At 40.4% G+C, this 21,487-nt stretch overlaps 1 protein-coding gene across 1 annotated transcript in view; it reads right to left on the bottom strand.

Annotated features, from left to right (window-relative positions):
* Positions 1 to 2,095: 2,095 nt before the first annotated feature.
* efhd1 (EF-hand domain family, member D1) overlaps positions 2,096 to 21,487 on the bottom strand; it is a 46,747-nt gene continuing 27,355 nt past the window's right edge. The window contains exons 2-4 of the mRNA XM_061281001.1: positions 13,068 to 13,215; positions 5,254 to 5,388; positions 2,096 to 2,794 (exon numbers count right to left, since the gene is read on the bottom strand). Of these exons, the coding sequence (XP_061136985.1) occupies positions 2,660 to 2,794; positions 5,254 to 5,388; positions 13,068 to 13,215 (418 nt within the window). The 3' untranslated portion in view covers positions 2,096 to 2,659. The remainder of the gene's footprint in view (positions 2,795 to 5,253; positions 5,389 to 13,067; positions 13,216 to 21,487) is intronic.

The raw sequence follows: 21,487 nt of genomic DNA, 5'->3' as shown, positions 1-21,487 counted from the left end.
TCTGTAACATTCTTATTTGTGTGTGTATTCAGCACACAAAAAACGTGAAGCATTATCTAATCTTCCAACGATGGTTCAAAATTGCTCAAACAACACTATTAGGAATGTGTGTAGTTTAAATGTGTACCAACCAACAATTTTTTGTATCTCTAAATACGAAAATCATCTTGGTCAAGCTGTTTTTTTATTTTTTATTTTTTGGATACATAGTGTTGGGTCTCCACAGCGAGACAACCAATGTTCTTTCTTTAGCTGCCTATTTCTGGGCCATGACCAAACCATTCTGGGTTTAACAGCTCAGCTAATTTACATAATCGGACTTCACAGTTTCTCTACCAAAGACTCAAGCCGCCATTTTCAAGCAACAGACGAACTGAAATGGAAACACCAGCTCTGCTGTGAGGTATTTGGATTTGGCTATGGCTGATGCACACATCGCAAACACACACTAATTTTCAAAGATAATTTAGCAGCTTGGTGATGAAGCGCTCCCTATATAAGCGAAAATACAAATCAGACTTTTTCTTGTCAGAGTCACACGTTTTTAGACTCTAGGATCGTCAAGTGCAGTTACTCCGTCCTTAATTGCCATGGGCTCCGACTGAGCGATCCCAGCAGATTTCAAGAGACTAGAAAAAGAAAAAAGTAAAAAGTGTGCGACAGATTTGATTCCACAGTGCTGACTGATATATATATTAACAATATCAGATTCCTGTGTATTTTTAATCAAAATTAAGCAAACCGAACTTAAAGGCGAAAAATACTTGGCTACTCATGTATCCTGCATCTGCAACAGGTATTGCTAAACATTCACTCAACTGGAACCAATTTCATGAGGACGTCAAACTACAATAATTTGGGATCCAGAACAACAACAACAAAAAAAAACACCAGTTACTTCAAACACAAAATGAGGAAACATTTGTACTGCATGCTCCATAACAGCGGCGGTCCATGCATATGGTAGCTGATCCTTCAGTGGAGACTTATCCAAGCTGTAAATACCATCCACCACTGTCACGTCGCAACTAGCACCATCAATACTAAAACACACATTACAAGGTGTGGCGTTACTTCTCGCATTGAATAGTAGCTCCTCTGGAAAAGTCCATCTTAAGTGGATTTTTACATAGCGTATGTTTGAAACCCATTTAATTTCTCCTCCACCAGCTGTTGTGGACTTCAACTTTTCAAACGTATTAATGGATGCAAACCGCTACCGATGTGTTTTGCAAGAGGAATTTGGCTGTCACAGCTCTGCCATGACCAACAAATCAAGGTGACAGAAAAATGCGGTTTACTGTACAATAGCTAGTACACCTTGGGAGGCAAATTTGAAAACAGAATGGTCAGTTTAAGTAACAACAGCCAGCACTCGTGATGTGAGCGTTTATATAACTGTTATGAAGGGCCAAATTCTGAGCATTACTGCTACTGAAAGATTCATTCGCATCATGAATGGTTGATGCTGCCAGTGATGTTCACTCTCTGCACTCTGCATACAAAAATGCACTGATAACAGTGTTTTAAGTGTGTGTGTGTGGGGGGGGGGGGGGGGGGAAGTCAGGGAAGCAGACTTCAGTCTAGGTTATACTGCAAGTTGTCCTTTTGGGGGCGCATTGAGCGTATTGTAAATAACATTTTTAACTTGACTTCCCCTTTAAGGGCGAGATTTTCTGTGCTTCATTTTGTTTGCTCAGGTAGGAGGACATTGACACTCTTGTTATGTCACTGTGAGAAAGAAATGGCACATACTCCTTAAAGGAAAGCTAATCTGAATCTTTAGATCAGTATGGAAGGTACAAAACAAAAATACTTCTCACATTAGCCAAACAGTATAATTTGGACTAATTCTTCACAGCTGCTTCTGGCTATTTTCATTTATAGTCACCTTCTTAAAATAACCTCCTGAGTCATTATTTTTTTTATTAGTTTTCTTAGAAAACACTGAACTAAATATGGAAAATATTAATAAATTTATGTCATGGGTGGAATGGCATGATGTAGTAGGCGCTTTGAGCAGAGGAGGTCAGTGTCATGAGATGATTTAGGCAAAAAAGTGATTTATGTCAAATAATGACTCAGGCCAGGGTAGTTTTGTTTGAGGTTTTATCCATGAATTTTTCCCTCTACCAGCCCAATGAGGCAATATTGTCATGCAATTATGTATGAAATATATTAGTCACACAAACACGCACACCAATTGTCTCTCTAAAATACACAGATTTGAATGGTATTTTAAACAAAAAAGTGAGTGTGAAACAACCATCCTGGAACATCAAACTTGACAGACTCAGTCGAATCAAGAGTACATTGAAGCCAATGAGGAGATGCACGATGCTATACAGGGTTTACAGATTACACCACAAAATTAATATTTGGACTTTAGGGTGAAAATGTAATGCAATGGCACGTGGACACACACAGACATTTGGACTGGTTCCTGGTCCCTACTGATTTTCCTGTTTGATGTAGTCCATTTAAACGCAATTTATCATTGTTAAACACAATTTATCATAATAATACTGAGTGTTTACCTAACTTTGGGATAAAGTGCCAAATTCTGAGCATTATCATTTAAGAATATAAGTAATGTAAATGTACTTTGAAAATCTGACTAACAGAATGTGCGTTTTCAGGATTGCCTTCCTGTACAGCGTCATGAGCAAAAAGCCGACTGCAGCTCTTTGAAAGCGGCTCTCCTCTCTTTTTTTTCCATTTCCTGTTTCTTGCGTTCTTCCTTCTCCTCGCGGATCTCAGCCTCAAACTTGCTGCCCACAGACAATGCCTGCATCTGGTGACACACACAAGCACAAAAACTTCTTTACATAATTGTAATTATTGCCAGCCTTCTGTGCAAAGCATCTAAAGCTCACGATGTCCTAAGATTTTGCCCAGTACTGTACATTATTACCCTGCCCTGCTATTGGTGAAGAAGTTTTAAAAAATTGGTAATAATGATTTATTTCTATGTATGTGGTTGAAATACTAGTCCCACATGTTCTTTACAAATAATCTTAGTGCAATCCACCTCGTCGGCAGAAGCATAAGATCCTTGCCTATTTCCATAGAAGGGCATAAGATGAGGTGTGAGAGTGCTTAAGAGGGTCAAAAGGAAAATATGGCAGGATCAGAAAATCCTCAGTAGCTCTTAAAATATCCCCAGTTTGTAATAGTTGGTAGCACATATTGAATAGATAAGGGTGGCTTCTCTGAAAGGATGGTCTTGAAGTGTGACATGAGAACTGAAAAATAAACTTTTTCAACACCAGGTCTGAATGATCTATGCTTTAAATCAAACCTTCTTCCAGTGTGCTCTGAAAAATATATAGTTTACTTTGTTACTGTCACAGCCTACATTCTCGGATTTTGAAGTTATATTTATTACGTGTAACAAGTACAGTAATCCCTCGCTACATCGCGGTTCATTTATCGCAGCTTCAGTACATCGCGGCTACGCCCCCCCCACCGCAAAAAATAAAAAAATTCAAAAGAAAACATTCTAAATTGAGGAATTATGGCACGAAAGTTGCCAGCACGCCAGCAGAAGGCAGAGAGTGCCCACACAATTGCAGTACGTACACTTGTACCTTGTTATTAGAAAAAGCTGTTATAACAAAAATAAAATAAAATAAAACACATTTACAGTATTGTACCTTGTTATAAGAATTAAATAACAAAAGAGTAATAAAACATATTTACAGTATGTACACTTGTACCTTGTTATAAAAAAGTTGTTCTAATAAGAGTTCTAAAAACATATTTACAGTATGTATACTTTAGCTATCCCAGCAGTTGAACTGTTTAAACGGTAAAGGCTACACAAAGGAAATAGATACCGTGCAGATACCATGAAATATTTTATCTACATATTTTATTTTTCGTTCGTTACCAATTAAAAAAGGTCTTCAAACTTGACACAGCTTACTTTTCAGAGAACAAATTGTACTTGGTATTTGCGGCTCAACATACTCATCGGCTTTAAAAATCAGGTGTGGATACTAGATAGTGAGTAATACCTTATGGCAATTTATTGTGATAATTTTGATAGTGTTAGACTCAATAAAGGTTGCATTAACATTTTGGCAGTTTTTGGCAAGAACTGATGGATTTTAAGACTAGCAAGTAGTAGTCGACCAATATATCAGTCGATATTTGGTATTTTTTAACACTAGAGGTCCCAGTCTGTTGCCAAATGGCAGTTATACCTTTAATTAATCAACATCTGCGATATTTGTGTTTTGTAGCGCTGATTTAAAGCCAGGCACATCAGCGGGCAGCCCCATGTAAATGGTGCATGTTCCACTGATGTTGCCGGCTGAGTTGGTGAACGACCACAAACCAAAATGTTTGGAATACGTACTCAACAACAGTTACGTACTCAACAACAGTTCTGGGAGAAAGTTAAGGCTTACATTATAATATTTCAAAGTCCTATGGTCATACATTTACTGTATGTTACTAGTAAACTATTAAGTGTTACTTCAGTTAGTGAAAGAAAAATAACGAATAGTCTAAAACCATCTGGAACTGGCAGCGACAGCTGGTTTAAGATTTGCTAACTTGCAGTTAACTTGAAGGACTGTAGTCGAAAGCTATCAGGAGACTGCTTGCTTTACATAACGTCATTAGCCCCAATGTTATGTTGTTTTATTTTTCATGAGTCAAACGCTGCACTCGCTCATACACACAGCACCGTGCGCCAGGTTTCCATCCAACTTATTTGCATAAATAAAAATTCAGCTCAAGAATCTATTGTGCATTGTGGGTAAAAGTATTCTTAATTAGCGTAATAAAGTGATGTGTTTGACCAATAACATCACATAGACATCACAATTTTCCTTATTAAACATGTCTAACGTTAACTGTCGGTCATCGGTTGACCCTGACCTCCAAATATCGGCATCGGTTATAGAAAAACCCATTATCGGTCGACCTCTACTAGCAAGAGGTCTTAATTGAATGGGTGTGTTGCTATGACACGAACAGGAAGAGGTTGCGACGGCCGTTTTTCACCACTCATATATTCACACACAAACGATTCTCTCTGCAGTAAGTCTGCAATACTGAAGGCAGTGAACTCCGACAATAGTCGTAAAAGGAAGAAAACAATGACACGCGAGTCAGCATTTGAGCATGGAACGTGATTATCCTTATGGAGAATATACCCATAATAATTACTTAATAATAATAATAATAATTACTTAATTTGCATTACACATGACTTACCTGGCAGAGCACGAAACAACGTACCTTAGCTTCAAAAAAGTCTTTGGCCCCACTCACTCCCTCTGTGGAGACATTGATTTCAGACAGTCTGGCCAGTGCCATAAGACCACTCTCTTCTTGCAGCTCCCCCGCTGCTGCTCTTCGAAAGATCAACAAAAACTGGGAGGGGGATGAACAAAGTTTCAGTTTTGGTGTAGCCTATGGTAAATCTCGGTTGTCGTTCTTCAAAATGTCAAGTTAACCAGTAAGCTAATGTTAGCTTTAGCGAGAAGCTAACAAATGCATTTAACACATTATTGTGTTCCCCAAGAATAACACAGCACCTTTGATGCAATTCATCTGATACAACTACTCAAAATACCCCTACAACAATTGAAAACAGAGCGCACAGTGCTAAAAATCAGCAGAAAGACTGACACTAATGCTATGAAAACGAGTGCATACACGCAATATTAAAGTGAAATACAGTTTATTTTATTTTTCATCTCAAGCTTACTGCTTTACTGTGTTTGTCATTTCGATAGATTTAAGGAACTGAACCATCAACGAAACAAAGTCTTTCGGCGAATCCTTCTCTATACTGAGCCTATATGGGAGCCTATTGAGTTGCGCTCATGGCATCTGTGTGTCTTTTGTATACTCGCTCTGTGGTATGGATACTGCTGGGGCCTGAATTTCCCCACCCCCGGGGATCAATAAATGTTCAATCAATCAATTCAAAACATTTCTGAAACACCCATCCATGTCCTGTTGGCTTCTTCAAGCCGTGATCTTCAACTCTCACTAGAGCGGTTCGTAGTGGTTCCAAATCTGAGACCATGGTGCTCAGTCGGAAAAGGGTGGACACCCTCTCCGGGTTGGGGATGACGTCCTGGCCCAAGTGGAGGAGTTCAAGTATCTTGAAGTCTTGTTCACGAGCCAGGGCAGATTGGAGCAGTGCAGCATTTGCTGTGATGCGGACTCTGTACCAATCCGTTGTGGTGAAGAGGGAGCTGAGCCAAAAGATCTGGTCGATCTACACTCCTGCCCTCACTTAGTATGCTCACAAGCTATGGGTCGTGACTGAAAGAACAAGATCCCGGATACAAGCGGCCAAAATGAGCTTCCTCACGCAGGGTGTCCACGCTCTCCGTTAAATATAGGGTCTACGACGCAAAACCGCTTACGTCGAAAAAAGGCTTTAAATACTGTCAGTGAGACGCGTGTCGTAAACATGAAACAACGCAATTCAAGACCGTCGTATACCGAGGACTCTCTGTATATACATACAGATACGCACGCACGCGAAAAAAAGTTCTCCAGCCTTATGGCAGGGGGTGCTAGTGATCCTGGGATGATTCATGCGCCTACCTGTAGAATAAGAGATCTCCAGTTCAAATTTACAGTGAACAACTGAGGAGCAGTCCATTTGTTTCGTTTTACATACGTTTTTTGTTTTTTTTTCCGTTTTTACATTTCGTTTTACAATGGAGGATTACATATCCAAACGATTTTCAACGATGGATATTTGGTCGAAGCAGGAGGTCATCAGTGAAGGAAGAGCAACTCCGGAGTTAAATGGTTTGATTCGGACAACGGGACTTAGGAGCATGTCTTACCAAACGGAGTGGTACGCACGATCGAAAACAAGTTTTTTTATTCCATGTGCTTTATTGAGTGTTTTTATGTGTGAAGACTGCTGTTATGAGATTTTAATTATCGTATTTTTCAGACTATAAATCGCGTGTTTTTTTCATAGTTTGGGTGGGGGGGTGGGGGCGACTTATACGTGAATTTTTTTCACAAATTTTTTTTAATTCCCCCCAAAAAAAGTGAAACCGCGATAAACGAACCGCGATGTAGCAAGGGATTACTGTCATTTGAACTGCAAGTGACGTCAGCGGCGCGGCGGATGTTTAAATAAAGGACAAAGGATTCGATCACAGGATGACGAAGGACCCCACGTACTACCGGCATCATTAGCAGCTTTGTTTGTAAGTGACACGGAGGACGAAGAGTTTGAAGGATTTAATGATTTGGAGTGACACAGAAAAACTATTACGGCTACTCTACGGAGCTCTCTTTCACCTCCGTGGATGGAAGTAGGGGGCTGGCGCTCGACGTCAGTGCCTCCCCAGTCATAAACCTCACCGCACGTCACTGACGCGTGCGTCTTGTGTGGATATACGATTGAACGTACCGTTTTTTTCCGTGTATAGTGCGCAAAATTTAACTAATTTATTGTCCTAAAATCTGGGGTGCGCATTATACATGGGTACAAAAAAATGTTTAATTTTTTTATTTTTTATTATTTTTTTCTTTTTTTTTAAGTCCCAATGATCGTCACACACGTAGGGAGGCAATGGGTCCCATTTTTATAGTCTTTGGTATGGTCTTAACTAGGCTGGATGTAATTTTTTTTGTTGGCGTTGATTTCTCCGACTGCCCGTAAACGCACCACCGCGCTCCGTGCGCGCACGGGACAGCAAACGAGCAGGTGATCGAGCAAGCGTCTGATACGAGAGCATTGCGGTCGCATAGAGCGTGTTTGAAGTGAACAGCAGAGAAGAAAGGAACAAGGCAAAGTGTTGTGAAATAAAATGCACAGAACGGATGCGCAAGACACGTCAGCTATATAAAGAGCGAGAGTTGTTTTCTTCCTATTAGTTTCAATTCACAGTTTAATTAGCAGTTTCAATCAGCAAATAACAAAATGCGTATTACAGGTAATATTTTATTTCACAACACTTTGCCTTGTTCCTTTGGTCTCTGCTGTTCATCCTAAAACACAAAGGCGCTCTTTAAGCAATGCGACAGTGAGCGCCCGGCGCGCTGCGGTTGCGCGACCGCACCAAATTAAGCTCCCTGCGCAGTGCGCACTGAGGTCCACTTAAATTTTAGAAAGTACATCAGGACTTTAAAAATATCTTCTAAATTTCAGCGACGGCTCTGTCACACTAATCGACCAGCCCGGTGCAGTTGGGCGGTCGGCGGCGCGCTACGGTTGAGCGTTCTCTCGCACGCTTTCTCTCTCGCTCTCTCTCGCTCTCGCACACACGCAAACCGGATATCATACGGAGGCCGCCATTACAGATGCGCAGAACGGATGAGCAAGACACGTCAGCTATATAAAGAGCGAGAGTTCAGTTCTCTACCTAAATCCGTATTACAGGTAATATTTTATTTCACAACACTTTGCCTTGTTCCTTTCTTCTCTGCTGTTCACTTCAAACACGCTCCATGCGCACGGAGCGCGGTGGTGCGTTTATGGGCAGTCGGAGAAATCAACGCCAACAAAAAAAATTACATCCAGCCTAGTTAAGACCATACCAAAGACTATAAAAATGGGACCCATTGCCTCCCTGCGTGTGTGACGATCATTGGGACTTAATAAAAAAAAAATAATAATAATAATTAAATTTTTTTTTTTTAAAAATTCATAAAAATTGGGTGCGTATTATACATGGGTACAAGCTTTTTTCCAGCATCAGCATGCCATTTTTAGGGGTGCGTACTATACATGGGGGCGCACTATACACGGAAAAAAACGGTACATCAGGACTTTAAAAATATCTTATAAATTTCAGCGACGGCTCTGTCTCACTAATGCGACCAGCGCGGTGCAGTTGGGCGGTCGGCGGCGCGCTACGGTTGAGCGTTCTCTCTCTCGCTCTCGCACACACGCACACGCGCACACACGCAAACCGGATATCATACGGAGGCCGCCATTACAGATGCGCAGAACGGATGCGCAAGACACGTCAGCTATATAAAGAGCGAGAGTTCAGTTCTCTACTTAAATCCGTATTACAGGTAATATTTTATTTCACAACACTTTGCCTTGTTCCTTTCTTCTCTGCTGTTCACTTCAAACACGCTCCATGCGACCGCAATGCTTTCGTATCAGACAAGGCTTGCTCGATCACCTGCTCGTTTGCTGTCCCGTGCGCGCACGGAGCGCGGTGGTGCGTTTACGGGCAGTCGGAGAAATCAACGCCAACAAAAAAAATTACATCCAGCCTAGTTAAGACCATACCAAAGACTATAAAAATGGGACCCATTGCCTCCCTGCGTGTGTGACGATCATTGGGACTTAAAAAAAAAAAAATTTACATTTTTTTTTTAAAAAATTCATAAAAATTGGGTGCGTATTATACATGGGTACAAGCTTTTTTCCAGCATCAGCATGCCATTTTTAGGGGTGCGTACTATACATGGGGGCGCACTATACACGGAAAAAAACGGTAAGAGTTTTTTAAACATACGATGTGAAATTTGACTCATCCGAAGTAATTCCCAACATACGACGTCATCATGGTTAGCCCGCTAGACGGCAGCACGTCAGCGTCCCAAGAAGGCTAACGCAATGAGTAGAAGGGGTGAAAAAAGGAAGAAGGTGATGATTTCCTTACAATTGAAACAAGAGCTCAGAAAACATGAGCCCAGAGTGCGTGTGTGATCATTAAGCAGAAGGAAGCCCTCAAAGCTGTCAAGCCATCCAAGGGGCTCATCATCATCTCTAAACGTCGCAGCCCTACCTTTTTAAAAGATGGAACGCCTTTTGCTTGTAGTATGCTTTGTATTGTATAAGATTGCTGGCGAAATGATCACTGAAACGATCATATGTGAGAAAGAAAACGGCATATATTGTGTTTTGTTAACGTTATGTAAATTGAACTATAATAAAAAATTAAAAATAGAAAAAAATGTATGAAATATAAAAATAAATAAAAAAGCTGTTAAGTGTAAGTTCACATACTGTAAGTTAAGTACCGTATTTTCCGCCCTATTAGGCGCACCGGGGTATAAGGCGCACCTTCAATGAACGGCCCATTTTAAAACTTTGTCCATATATAAGGCGCACCGGACTATAAGGCGCATAAAATAGAAGCTTTACTGCAACAAACTGAGGTTGACTAGGGTTGCGGTATGCACCCAGTAGCCAATAACCAACGAGCCCTCTGTAAACAATCGCGTTTCTCAAACGATCTCCTATTAAATGATTGGAACTGACTAAAGTTCAATCTAACGCATTGGTACTACTTACCTACGTTTCCCTTCCATATCGATCCGTAGATTTACTCGAAACATGAAAAGAGCAGCCTATTTTGACATGAAATAGCCTCGCGCGTATAGCAGCTATCGTTATAGCATTAGCCATCCGCAAAAATCCATGACCCTCAGCTCGCAATCTCCCATGAGCCTCAGCAAAGTGTAAACAATCGCGTTTCTCAAACGAGCACCTATAAAATGATCAGAAGTGACTAAAGTTTGATCTAACGCATTGGTACTACTTACCTATGTTTCCCTTCCATATCGATCTGTAGATTTACTCGAAACATGAACAGAGCAGCCTATTTTGACATGAAATAGCCTCGCGCGTATAACAGCTATCGTTATAGCATTAGCCATCCGCAAAAACCCATGACCCTCAGCTCGCAATCTCCCATGAGCCTCAGCAAAGTGTAAACAATCGCGTTTCTCAAACGAGCTCCTATAAAATGATCAGAACTGACTAAAGTTCGATCTAACGCATTGGTACTACTTACCTATGTTTCCCTTCCATATCGATCCGTAGATTTACTCGAAACATGAACAGAGCAGCCTATTTTGACATGAAATAGCCTCGCGCGTATAACAGCTATCGTTATAGCATTAGCCATCCGCAAAAACCCATGACCCTCAGCTCGCAATCTCCCATGAGCCTCAGCAAAGTGTAAACAATCGCATTTCTCAAACGAGCTCCTATAAAATGATCAGAACTGACTAAAGTTCGATCTAACGCATTGGTACTACTTACCTATCTTTCCCTTCCATATCGATCCGTAGATTTACTCGAAACATGAACAGAGCAGCCTATTTTGACATGAAATAGCCTCGCGCGTATAGCAGCTATCGTTATAGCATTAGCCATCCGCAAAAACCCATGACCCTCAGCTCGCAATCTCCCATGAGCCTCAGCAAAGTGTAAACAATCGCGTTTCTCAAACGAGCTCCTATAAAATGATCAGAACTGACTAAAGTTCGATCTAACGCATTGGTACTACTTACCTATGTTTCCCTTCCATATCAAAAGTTAAAGTTAAAGTTCCAATGATCGTCACACACACATCTGGGTGTGGTGAAATTTGTCCTCTGCATTTAACCCATCCCCATATGATTTTGATCCATCCCCTGGGGGAGAGGGGAGCAGTGAGCAGCAGCGGTGCCGCGCTCGGGTATCATTTGGTGATCTAACCCCCCAATTCCAACCCTTAATGCTGAGTGCCAAGCAGGGAGGCAATGGGTCCCATTTTTATAGTCTTTGGTATGACCCGGCCGGGGTTTGAACCCACAACCTTCCAGTCTCAGGGCGGACACTCTACCACTAGGTCCACTGAGCTGGTCGATCCGTAGATTTACTCGAAACATGAACAGAGCAGCCTATTTTGACATGAAATAGCCTCGCGCGTATAGCAGCTATCGTTATAGCATTAGCCATCCGCAAAAACATTTTGGCAGAGCACTGTGTACAACCAGTATGGATCAACAAATTCATCACTTGATCCATATATAAGGCGCACCGGACTATAAGGCGCACTGTTGACTTTTGATTTAAAATTAGGTTTTTAGGTGCGCCTTATAGGGCGGAAAATACGGTATGTCTTGTCTTTTTACAGTGACAAAAAAAAAACCTAATTTATTTCTTTTTAAATCTCTCTGATATAATGCATTTGTTTTATTGCATTGTGTAATTATTTGCAGTATTTATTAAGGAGTTATCATTGTTTTTTTTGGGCTGTGGAACAAATTAAATGAATCACAGTGTATTCTTACAGAAATATTTGATCCAACATACAACTATTTCAACATACGAAGTACCGTTTTTTTCCGTGTATAGTGCGCCCCCATGTATAATACGCACCCTAAAAATGGCATGCTGATGCTGGAAAAAAGCCTGTACCCATGTATAATACGCACCCAATTTTTATGAATTTTTTTTTTTATGAATTTTTTTTTTTTTTTTTAAGTCCCAATGATTGTCACACACGCAGGGAGGCAATGGGTCCCATTTTTATAGTCTTTGGTATGGTCTTAACTAGGCTGGATGTAATTTTTTTTGTTGGCGTTGATTTCTCCGACTGCCCATAAACGCACCACCGCGCTCCGTGCGCGCACAGGAAAGTGGCGTGCGGACGTGAAAAAGGCGGCTCTGTATGGGAGAGACGTTGAAGAGGAATAAAAAAAACCCTGGAAACCAAAACTTGGTGATTTCAAGTTTCATTTCGAGGGACATTTGTCACGTCTCGTCCCCAGTTTTGCTATGTGTCTAGGTTGCCATAGTTTCTGTTTGCGTCGCCCCTCTCTTCCTGTGTCACCTCAATCGATGTAACGTGTTTTGTATTTAAGTCCTGTCTGCCCCTCGCTCACCGTCGGATCACTGCATGTGTTACTGTCATGATGTCTGTTTGCTTTCTGTTCCTGTCTTTGGTAATGTCACCCTGTCTTTTTGTTCCACGACTTTGTCGGTCAGTCCTGTTGTTGGTTTTGTTTTCTAAAAAAAAAAAAAAAATTAAAAAAAAAAAAAATTTAAAAAAAAAAAATTTTTTTGTACCCATGTATAATGCGCACCCCAGATTTTAGGACAATAAATTCGTTACATTTTGCGCACTATACACGGAAAAAAACGGTAGGTCCCGGAAGTAATCAAATTCATATGTAGAGGTTTGACTGTAGATTCGTAAAGTCAGACCTTTTCCAATTCCAATTGGGTTTTTGTTACACCTCTAAAAAACCTGTATTTTGTTCATGAAACATGTTTTAGGGTGTGACTCGATGTCAAAGCAAATACAAATATCCATGTGTACAAGCATGCTCACCTCTCGAAAGCTCAGTTTACCATCAAAGTCCTCATCCACCTCTTTGATCATGTTCTTAAGGCCCAGGTGAGTCTGTGGAGCACCAAGCTTCTCCATCATCAGCTTGAGCTCCATTAGGTCGATAAATCCATCTTTACCAGTGTCATACCTGGGAAAGCACAAGTCAGTTTTGTTTGTGAAGCTGAACTTGAAGTCCAGTACAAAATTTGACAGAAACAATACAAACTACACAAATGAAATTGGTCGAATGGTTATCAATTTTGGACACAAATTGCTTGTGAGTCATTCCATACAACGGTTCAACCTAAAATGAGAGAATTATTCTGAAGATGAAGCTTTTTAGTGATTTGGAAGGCAAAGAAAAGGTGTGTGTGAGACTGGGGATGACCAAGGTTACAGACTTGTTGGTGTCAAGGTAAGTGTAGAAACTTGTAGGACCGGGGGTATTGCAGAAAGCAAGTTATGTGAAAACTCTGAGTAAGTTACCCTGGAAATGAGGAAATGAGGGTCTTCCGTTCCAGAAAGAGAGCTAACTTGAACTCTGGGTCAGTTCCTGTGGTAATTTACCGTAATTTTCGGACTATAAATCGCGTTTTCTTTCATAGTTTGGGTGGGGGGGCGACTTATACTCAGGAGCGACTTATATACATATATGGTTTTTTTTCGCTTTTTTGGGCATTTTATGGCTGGTGCGACTTATACTCCGGTGCGACTTATAGTTCGAAAATTACGGTACTCTGTGAACATAACCTGCTCGCTGGCAAGTTTACTATAAGAGACCCAGAGTTTCAATCTCCCTTCCACACAAAGAAAGCAGTTAATCATGGATTGGCCGTTAATTCAAAATCCGATCGACATGGAAATCGTAATAATTCGAAACACTTTATGTCGCGACAGAATTGTCTCATCCAGATTAGATGTTTCATCATTTCTAGAAGAATATCTTTTCGAACGCTACTGCTTTCTTTGAACAGTATAATTTCCCTCAATAACCTTCGCTGGCCGTGGGATACCTGATGGTGTGTGGGCATCATGAGTTCGATTCCCACACACCTCGAACGAGCACTACTATCTTTTTTTGCAATTGGCATTTTCTTTATAATATCGGGGATGCAGAGCATTACTTTTTTTCTGTTGGCTGAGCAGAACTTGGCGTTTGTTTTAAAATAGTATTTTAATGAGTGTTGGTGTTGGCTACAGAGTCACATTTTAAATGACTACAATAGGTATAAAAAATAATTGCATTTGTGTCAAGTATTAATCCACAAAGTGTAGAATTAACTGAGAGGATGTTAGAAAACATTTTTTTGGGGGTTTAAACTATTTGAAGTAGGCACTGAATTTATATTTTAATTTAAAGTAATACTGCCCTGCTTTAACAGCGTGAGTGCATTTAGAATAATTAAAATCAAAGTGAGGTGCAATCACAGCCTAGCAAAACATGCCTTACCTCTTTGACTAATGTTTTTATGTTTCATTTTGAGCTGCTTCCAAGTCATTTCTTTATCCTGTTGAATTGCACCTACCGTTTTTTTCCGTGTATAATGCGCAAAATTTAACTAATTTATTGTCCTAAAATCTGGGGTGCGCATTATACATGGGTACAAATTATTATTATTTTTTTTTTAATTTTTTAAAAATTATTATTATTTTTTTTTTAAGAAAGTCATGGTACAACAAAACCAACAACAGGACTGACCGACAAAGTCGTGGAACAAAAAGACAGGGTGACATTACCAAAGACAGGAACAGAAACCAAACAGACATCATGACAGTAACACATGCAATGATCCGACGGTGAGCGAGGGGCAGACAGGACTTAAATACAAAATACGTTACATCGATTGAGGTGACACAGGGAGAGAGGGGCGACGCGAACAGAAACTATAGCAACCTAGACACATAGCAAAACTGGGGACGAGACATGACAAATCTCCCTCGAAATAAAACTTGAAATCACCTTTCTTCTTGTTTGTTGTCAATCACGCATCGCATTCAGCCATCCTGCCCAACACACTTACTCAGTAAAATTCATAATTGACGACACATCGTTTGATGCGATGGTGCAATCCTTGATGGTGTGTTATTGTCAAATATTGTTTGTTTTTTAATCTCCATCGCAAACCGGATATCATACGGAGGCCGCCATTACAGATGCGCAGAACGGATGCGCAAGACACGTCAGCTATATAAAGAGCGAGAGTTGTTTTCTTCCTATCAGTTTCAATTCACAGTTTAATTAGCAGTTTTAATCAGCAAATAACAAAATGCGTATTACAGGTAATATTTTATTTCACAACACTTTGCCTTGTTCCTTTCGTCTCTGCTGTTCACTTCAAACACGCTCCATACGACCGCAATGCTCTCGTATCAGACGCTTGCTCGATCACCTGCTCATTTGCTGTCTGTCACAATGTACCCTACACAAATCCGAAACATTTGTTGCGGCTCCGAGTCACGACGAGGGGCAAGTTTTGGTTTCCAAGGGTGTTTTTATTCCTCTTCAACGTCTCTCCCATACTGAGCCGCCTTCTTCACGTCCGCACGCCTTTTTCAAATGTGCGCACTGAGCGCGGTGGTGCCTTCACGGGCAGTCGGAGAAATCAACACCAACAAAAAAAATTACATCCAGCCTAGTTAAGACCATACCAAAGACTATAAAAATGGGACCCATTGCCTCCCTGCGTGTGTGACGATCATTGGGACTTAAAAAAGAAATTTAAAAAAAAAAAATTACAATTTTTTTTGTACCCATGTATAATGCGCACCCCAGATTTTAGGACAATAAATTAGTTAAATTTTGCGCACTATACACGGAAAGAAACGGTACTAGTTTTGAAAGATTGGTTGCAAATGTGTGTAAACGGTTGGACTATATATTCTATAATGTTTTTTTTAGTATCATAGCGATGTTAAAGCAGTCATTGGACTTTTTATGTTTTAATATTTACACAATATTTAATATTTCAGTTTTATTTACAGCCATGAGGAACATGATATGGCAGGCATGTCAAACATACGGGCCGCGGGCCGGACCCGGCCCGTTGGATGATTTAATCCGGCCCGTCATAAATTTCTGAGTATGTCAAAAAAAGAAGTGAGTCACTAGCTCATTTCTATCAAAAGTTATGATTCTTTAAAATAAATACAACTCAAATGCTCCCTCCGGCCGCTAGAGGGCAGTAAATGTGTAAAAGAGCTCACGTCCAGCATGCGGCACTGACACGACTTAGTACCAGGAAATAAACAAAGTGCGTTCAAGATGAAACTGTCACTGTGGGAGACGCAGCTATCCAGCGGTGACATCACACACTTCTCATGTCTCACAGCTGTGCGTCCGAAGGCACCGGATCCTCCCGATTTGGATAAATATAAAGACAACATAACAGATTTGCTGCGAGAGTTTGAGCGGAGGTTTCAGGTTTTCAGTGAACTTGAGAACAAGTTCGGCTTTTTTCGCTCGCCATTTACAGTGAAGCCTTCTGATGTGCCAGCTGACATTCAGCTCGAGCTTATTGACTTGCAATGCGATTCCGCTATGAAGGATAAATTTGGGTCCGTGGGATTGGATACGTTTTATCAGTATTTTGTGCCAGGTTACCCCAAATTAACAGCTGGCTGCAAAGGTTCTCTCCATGTTTGGGACTACTTATCTTTGTGAACAGGTGTTCTCCGTGATGAACAATAATAAAACAAAGCAGCGCTCAAGGTTAACAAATGAACACTTGAATGACATTGTTAAATGTGCTGCTACTCAGGATTTGACACCTGATATCGACGCACTTGTAAAGGCAAAAAGATGCCAAGTTTCAGGAGCCACAGCAGCAAGTTGACTGCAGTGAGAGAGAGAAAAAAGTGTGATGACACGACATTTGTTTGCACTCATGAATACAGATCATTAAAAATAAGATTAATCTGGTTTCATATTAAAGACAATTAATATTGTGCAGTATATTCTCAGCTTCAGTAGGCCCAGCCTAGTAGTTTGAGCTGATGTAGTCTAATCTTATTGCCCATGCACTGCTAAAACTTTTATTTTGTATCTTTATTTATTATTATTTCAAAGCAGTATGACAATTAAGGCAAAACATTTTTTTTCATAGCTCCCACTTGAGTTTGTTTAGTGTGGTGAGTTGGTTCAGGTGTAAAACTGCATTCACTCAACTGTTAAAATAAACCAGTTGTTAACACATTCAATGCCAAACATGAAAATCATTTTTTCTCTCCATTGTTTGTGAATAAATGTGTTGTGCTTAGAAAAGATCCCTTGTCATCCGTGATTATAATATGTAGGGTAGGCTACAAATGTAGGCTGAATGATAAAGCATAGTACTGGAAAACAAAGCTAAATAGTTGGAGTTGACACTTTTACTGATCCGGCCCACCTGAGAACAGAAAGTCTGGATCCGGCCCCAGAGCCAAACTGAGTTTGACACGCCTGTGATATGGGGTTAATCTTTATACATTTACTGGTTTCATGTTTATTTGTTGGATCAGGAAATTCTTATGGCCAATGTGATTAAAATAATTAAATAATTTGTGATGTTATTTTATCCATTAAAATATTTTTGTCTGATTTAAAATATTCTCAATATTTTTTTAACCCATTATTTACCGTTTTTTTCCGTGTATAGTGCGCAAAATTTAACTAATTTATTGTCCTAAAATCTGGGGTGCGCATTACACATGGGTACAATTTTTTTTAATTTTTATTTTTTTATTTTTTTTATTTATTTTTTTTTTTAAGAAAGTCATGGTACAACAAAACCAACAACAGGACTGACCGACAAAGTCGTGGAACAAAAAGACAGGGTGACATTACCAAAGACAGGAACAGAAACCAAACAGACATCATTACAGTAACATGCAATGATCCGACGGTGAGCGAGGGGCAGACAGGACTTAAATACAAAACACGTTACATCGATTGAGGTGACACAGGAAGAGAGGGGCGACGCGAACAGAAACTATGGCAACCTAGACACATAGCAAAACTGGGGACGAGACGTGACAAATCTCCCTCGAAATAAAACTTGAAATCACCTTTCTTCTTGTTTGTTGTCAATCGCGCATCGCATTCAGCCATCCTGTCCAACACACTTAGTAAAATCCATAATTGACGACACATCGTTTGATGTGATGGTGCAATCCTTGATGGTGTGTTATTGTCAAATACTGTTTGTTTTTTAATCTCCATCGCGGACCGGACGTCATACGGAGGCCGCCATTACAGATGCGCAGAACGGTTGCGCAAGACACGTCAGCTATATAAAGCGTGAGAGTTCAGTTCTCCACCTATTAGTTTCAATTCACAGTTTAATTAGCAGTTTCAATCAGCAAATAACAAAATGCGTATTACAGGTAATATTTTATTTCACAAGACTTTGCCTTGTTCCTTTGGTCTCTGCTGTTCATCCTAAAACACAAAGGCGCTCTTTAAGCAATGCGACAGTGAGCGCCCGGCGCGCTGCGGTTGCGCGACCGCACCAAATTAAGCTCCCTGCGCAGTGCGCACTGAGGTCCACTTAAATTTTAGAAAGTACATCAGGACTTTAAAAATATCTTCTAAATTTCAGCGACGGCTCTGTCACAATAATGCGACCAGCGCGGTGCAGTTGGGCGGTCGGCGGCGCGCTACGGTTGAGCGTTCTCTCTCGCACTCTCTCTCTCGCTCTCTCTCGCTCTCGCACACACGCAAACCGGATATCATACGGAGGCCGCCATTACAGATGCGCAGAACGGATGCGCAAGACACGTCAGCTATATAAAGAGCGAGAGTTCAGTTCTCTACCTAAATCCGTATTACAGGTAATATTTTATTTCACAACACTTTGCCTTGTTCCTTTCTTCTCTGCTGTTCACTTCAAACACGCTCCATGCGACCGCAATGCTCTCGTATCAGACGCTTGCTCGATCACCTGCTCGTTTGCTGTCTGTCACAATGTACCCTATACAAAATTACATCCAGCCTAGTTAAGACCATACCAAAGACTATAAAAATGGGACCCATTGCCTCCCTGCGTGTGTGACGGTCATTGGGACTTAAAAAAAAAATAAAAAATAAAAAAAATTAAAAAAAAAAAATTAAAAGATTTTTGTACCCATGTATAATGCGCACCCCAGATTTTAGGACAATAAATTAGTTAAATTTGCGCACTATACACGGAAAAAAACGGTATGCTAAAAAAACTGGTAACATGACAACAGAGTCTGTAAAATGCAATCAGATCTGTGTAAAGTCTCGTGGTTGCACATCTGCCACAATCTGTAATTCCTCAAGGGGAAGTTCACATTTCATGTTCCGTAATTTTTGGACTATAAGTCGCACCGGAGTGTAAGTTGCACCAGCCATAAAATGCCCAAAAATGTGAGAAAAAACATATATAAGTCGCTCCGGAGTATAGGTCGCATTTTGGGGGGCAATTTATTCGAAAAAATCCAACACCAAGAACAGACATGAACGAGCAACAACAGGCTAAACGATACAATATGCTAACGTGACAAACACAAACGAGGAGCTGAGAACGGGCCTGACGTAACATTCAGTTATTTAAAAAAAATTATCACATAAATAACACGTTTATAAAACCATCTGTGTCACTCCAATTCATTAAATCCATCGATCGTCCTTTGTCAACAATGCCGTGTGCCGCGCCGCAGTTCAAATTATTCCACAGGCCCATATAAACTATATTTTAAATAACTATCAAATAAACAACAATATTATCAAACCATTTGTGTCACTCCAAATCATTAAATCAATCGATCAAATTTCTCGTCCTTTATGTCATCCCGGTGACAGAGGACATGTCCAGAGGATATGGTGCTTTAAAGTGTTAATTACTTTATTTGATTTTTTCTCTCTATTTTTCATGTTTTGAATATGTTCAAGATAACGATATCAAAGCATGTGAAGTGATCAACTATACTAAAAATAACATGTGAAGTGGTCAACTATACTTGTAAGTAAGTGATGTGTTAATGATCAAGTAAAAATTTGTGAATAAAAAACATATATAAATCGCTCCTGAGTATAAGTCGCCCCCCCCACCCAAACTATGAAAAAAAACGCGACTTATAGTCCGAAAATTACGGTGTGTGTGCTTCATTAAGTCACAGCAAAATAAACCTTAACTGGAATAGGATTGTTGCCCAAACAAATTCAAACTTGATATTACAAAGTAGAGCCAAGCAGACAACTGTTTTCACCAATCGGGTAAGCCATGAGCCTCATATCTGATAATACATGTATTTTTAGAAGCTTTCAGCAACTGTTCAGCACGCATGTGTACTGATTTGGCTTGTTGACCTTGGAGACCTATCAGCTGCCACCAGAAAACATGTCATTGTTTCATTCGAGGCCTATTAAATGTCCACGAGGGCGTTTTTCTCATACTAGAAACGTCAGATGGAAAACAATCAGTATGGCCTTCTCGCGTTTTGGCTCATACCAGATTCAGCTATCCACTGTAATCTTTGATAGGAGCTGTATCTGTTGGCTTGTTACAATTCAACATTTGTCAAAACAACTGCCATACTAAGGAGCTCTGCGGAACCCCTGAGATCGACTCACCGAACCCCTAGGGTTCGATCAAACCCAGGTTAAGAACCACTGGTCTAGGAGATCTAATCTTTGACCCGGTCAGTCTCGTGTACACACACAGAGCCCAACTCCTATTTCTTGATTCTATTTTCCAGCACTGCCATTGCGCGAGTCACATGATGCGTTTAGAAAGTAGTTTGTTACAATATCATCACATAGGCCTGTAATTACCGTATTTTCCGCACAATTAGGCGCAGCTAAAAACTTACATTTTACTAAAAAAAAACACTGTGCGCCTTAGAATGCAGAGCGCCTTATATATGGATCAATTGATGAATTTGTTGATCCATACTGGTTGTACACAGTGCTCTGGAAAAATGTTTCAGTACGTTTTAGTACGACTAGTAAATTACAAGGTCGCATCACTTCCCAACATTACGGCAACTGTAGTCAGGGGGCGTCACCGAATAGCTGTTGGACCCGCGAGGCTATTTCATTTCAAAATAGGCTGCTCCGTTAATGTTTCGAGTAAATCTACGGATCGATATGGAAGGGAAACATAGGTAAGTAGTACCAATGCGTTAGATCGAACTTTAGTCAGTTCCAATCATTTTATAGGAGATCGTTTGAGAAACGCGATTGTTTACACTTTGCTGAGGCTCATGGGAATTTGCGGATGGCTAATGCTATAACGATAGCTGCTATACGCATCAGGCTATTTCATGTCAAAATAGGCTGCTCTGTTAATGTTTCGAGTAAATCTACGGATCGATACGGAAGGGAAACATAGGTAAGTAGTACCAATGCGTTAGATTGAACTTTAGTCAGTTCCGATCATTTTATAGGAGCTCGTTTGAGAAACGCGATTGTTTACACT

The sequence above is a fragment of the Syngnathus typhle genome, linkage group LG6 (genome assembly GCF_033458585.1).
Source record: "Syngnathus typhle isolate RoL2023-S1 ecotype Sweden linkage group LG6, RoL_Styp_1.0, whole genome shotgun sequence".
NCBI lineage: Eukaryota > Metazoa > Chordata > Actinopteri > Syngnathiformes > Syngnathidae > Syngnathus > Syngnathus typhle.
This window is presented reverse-complemented; position numbering and strand designations above follow the sequence as displayed.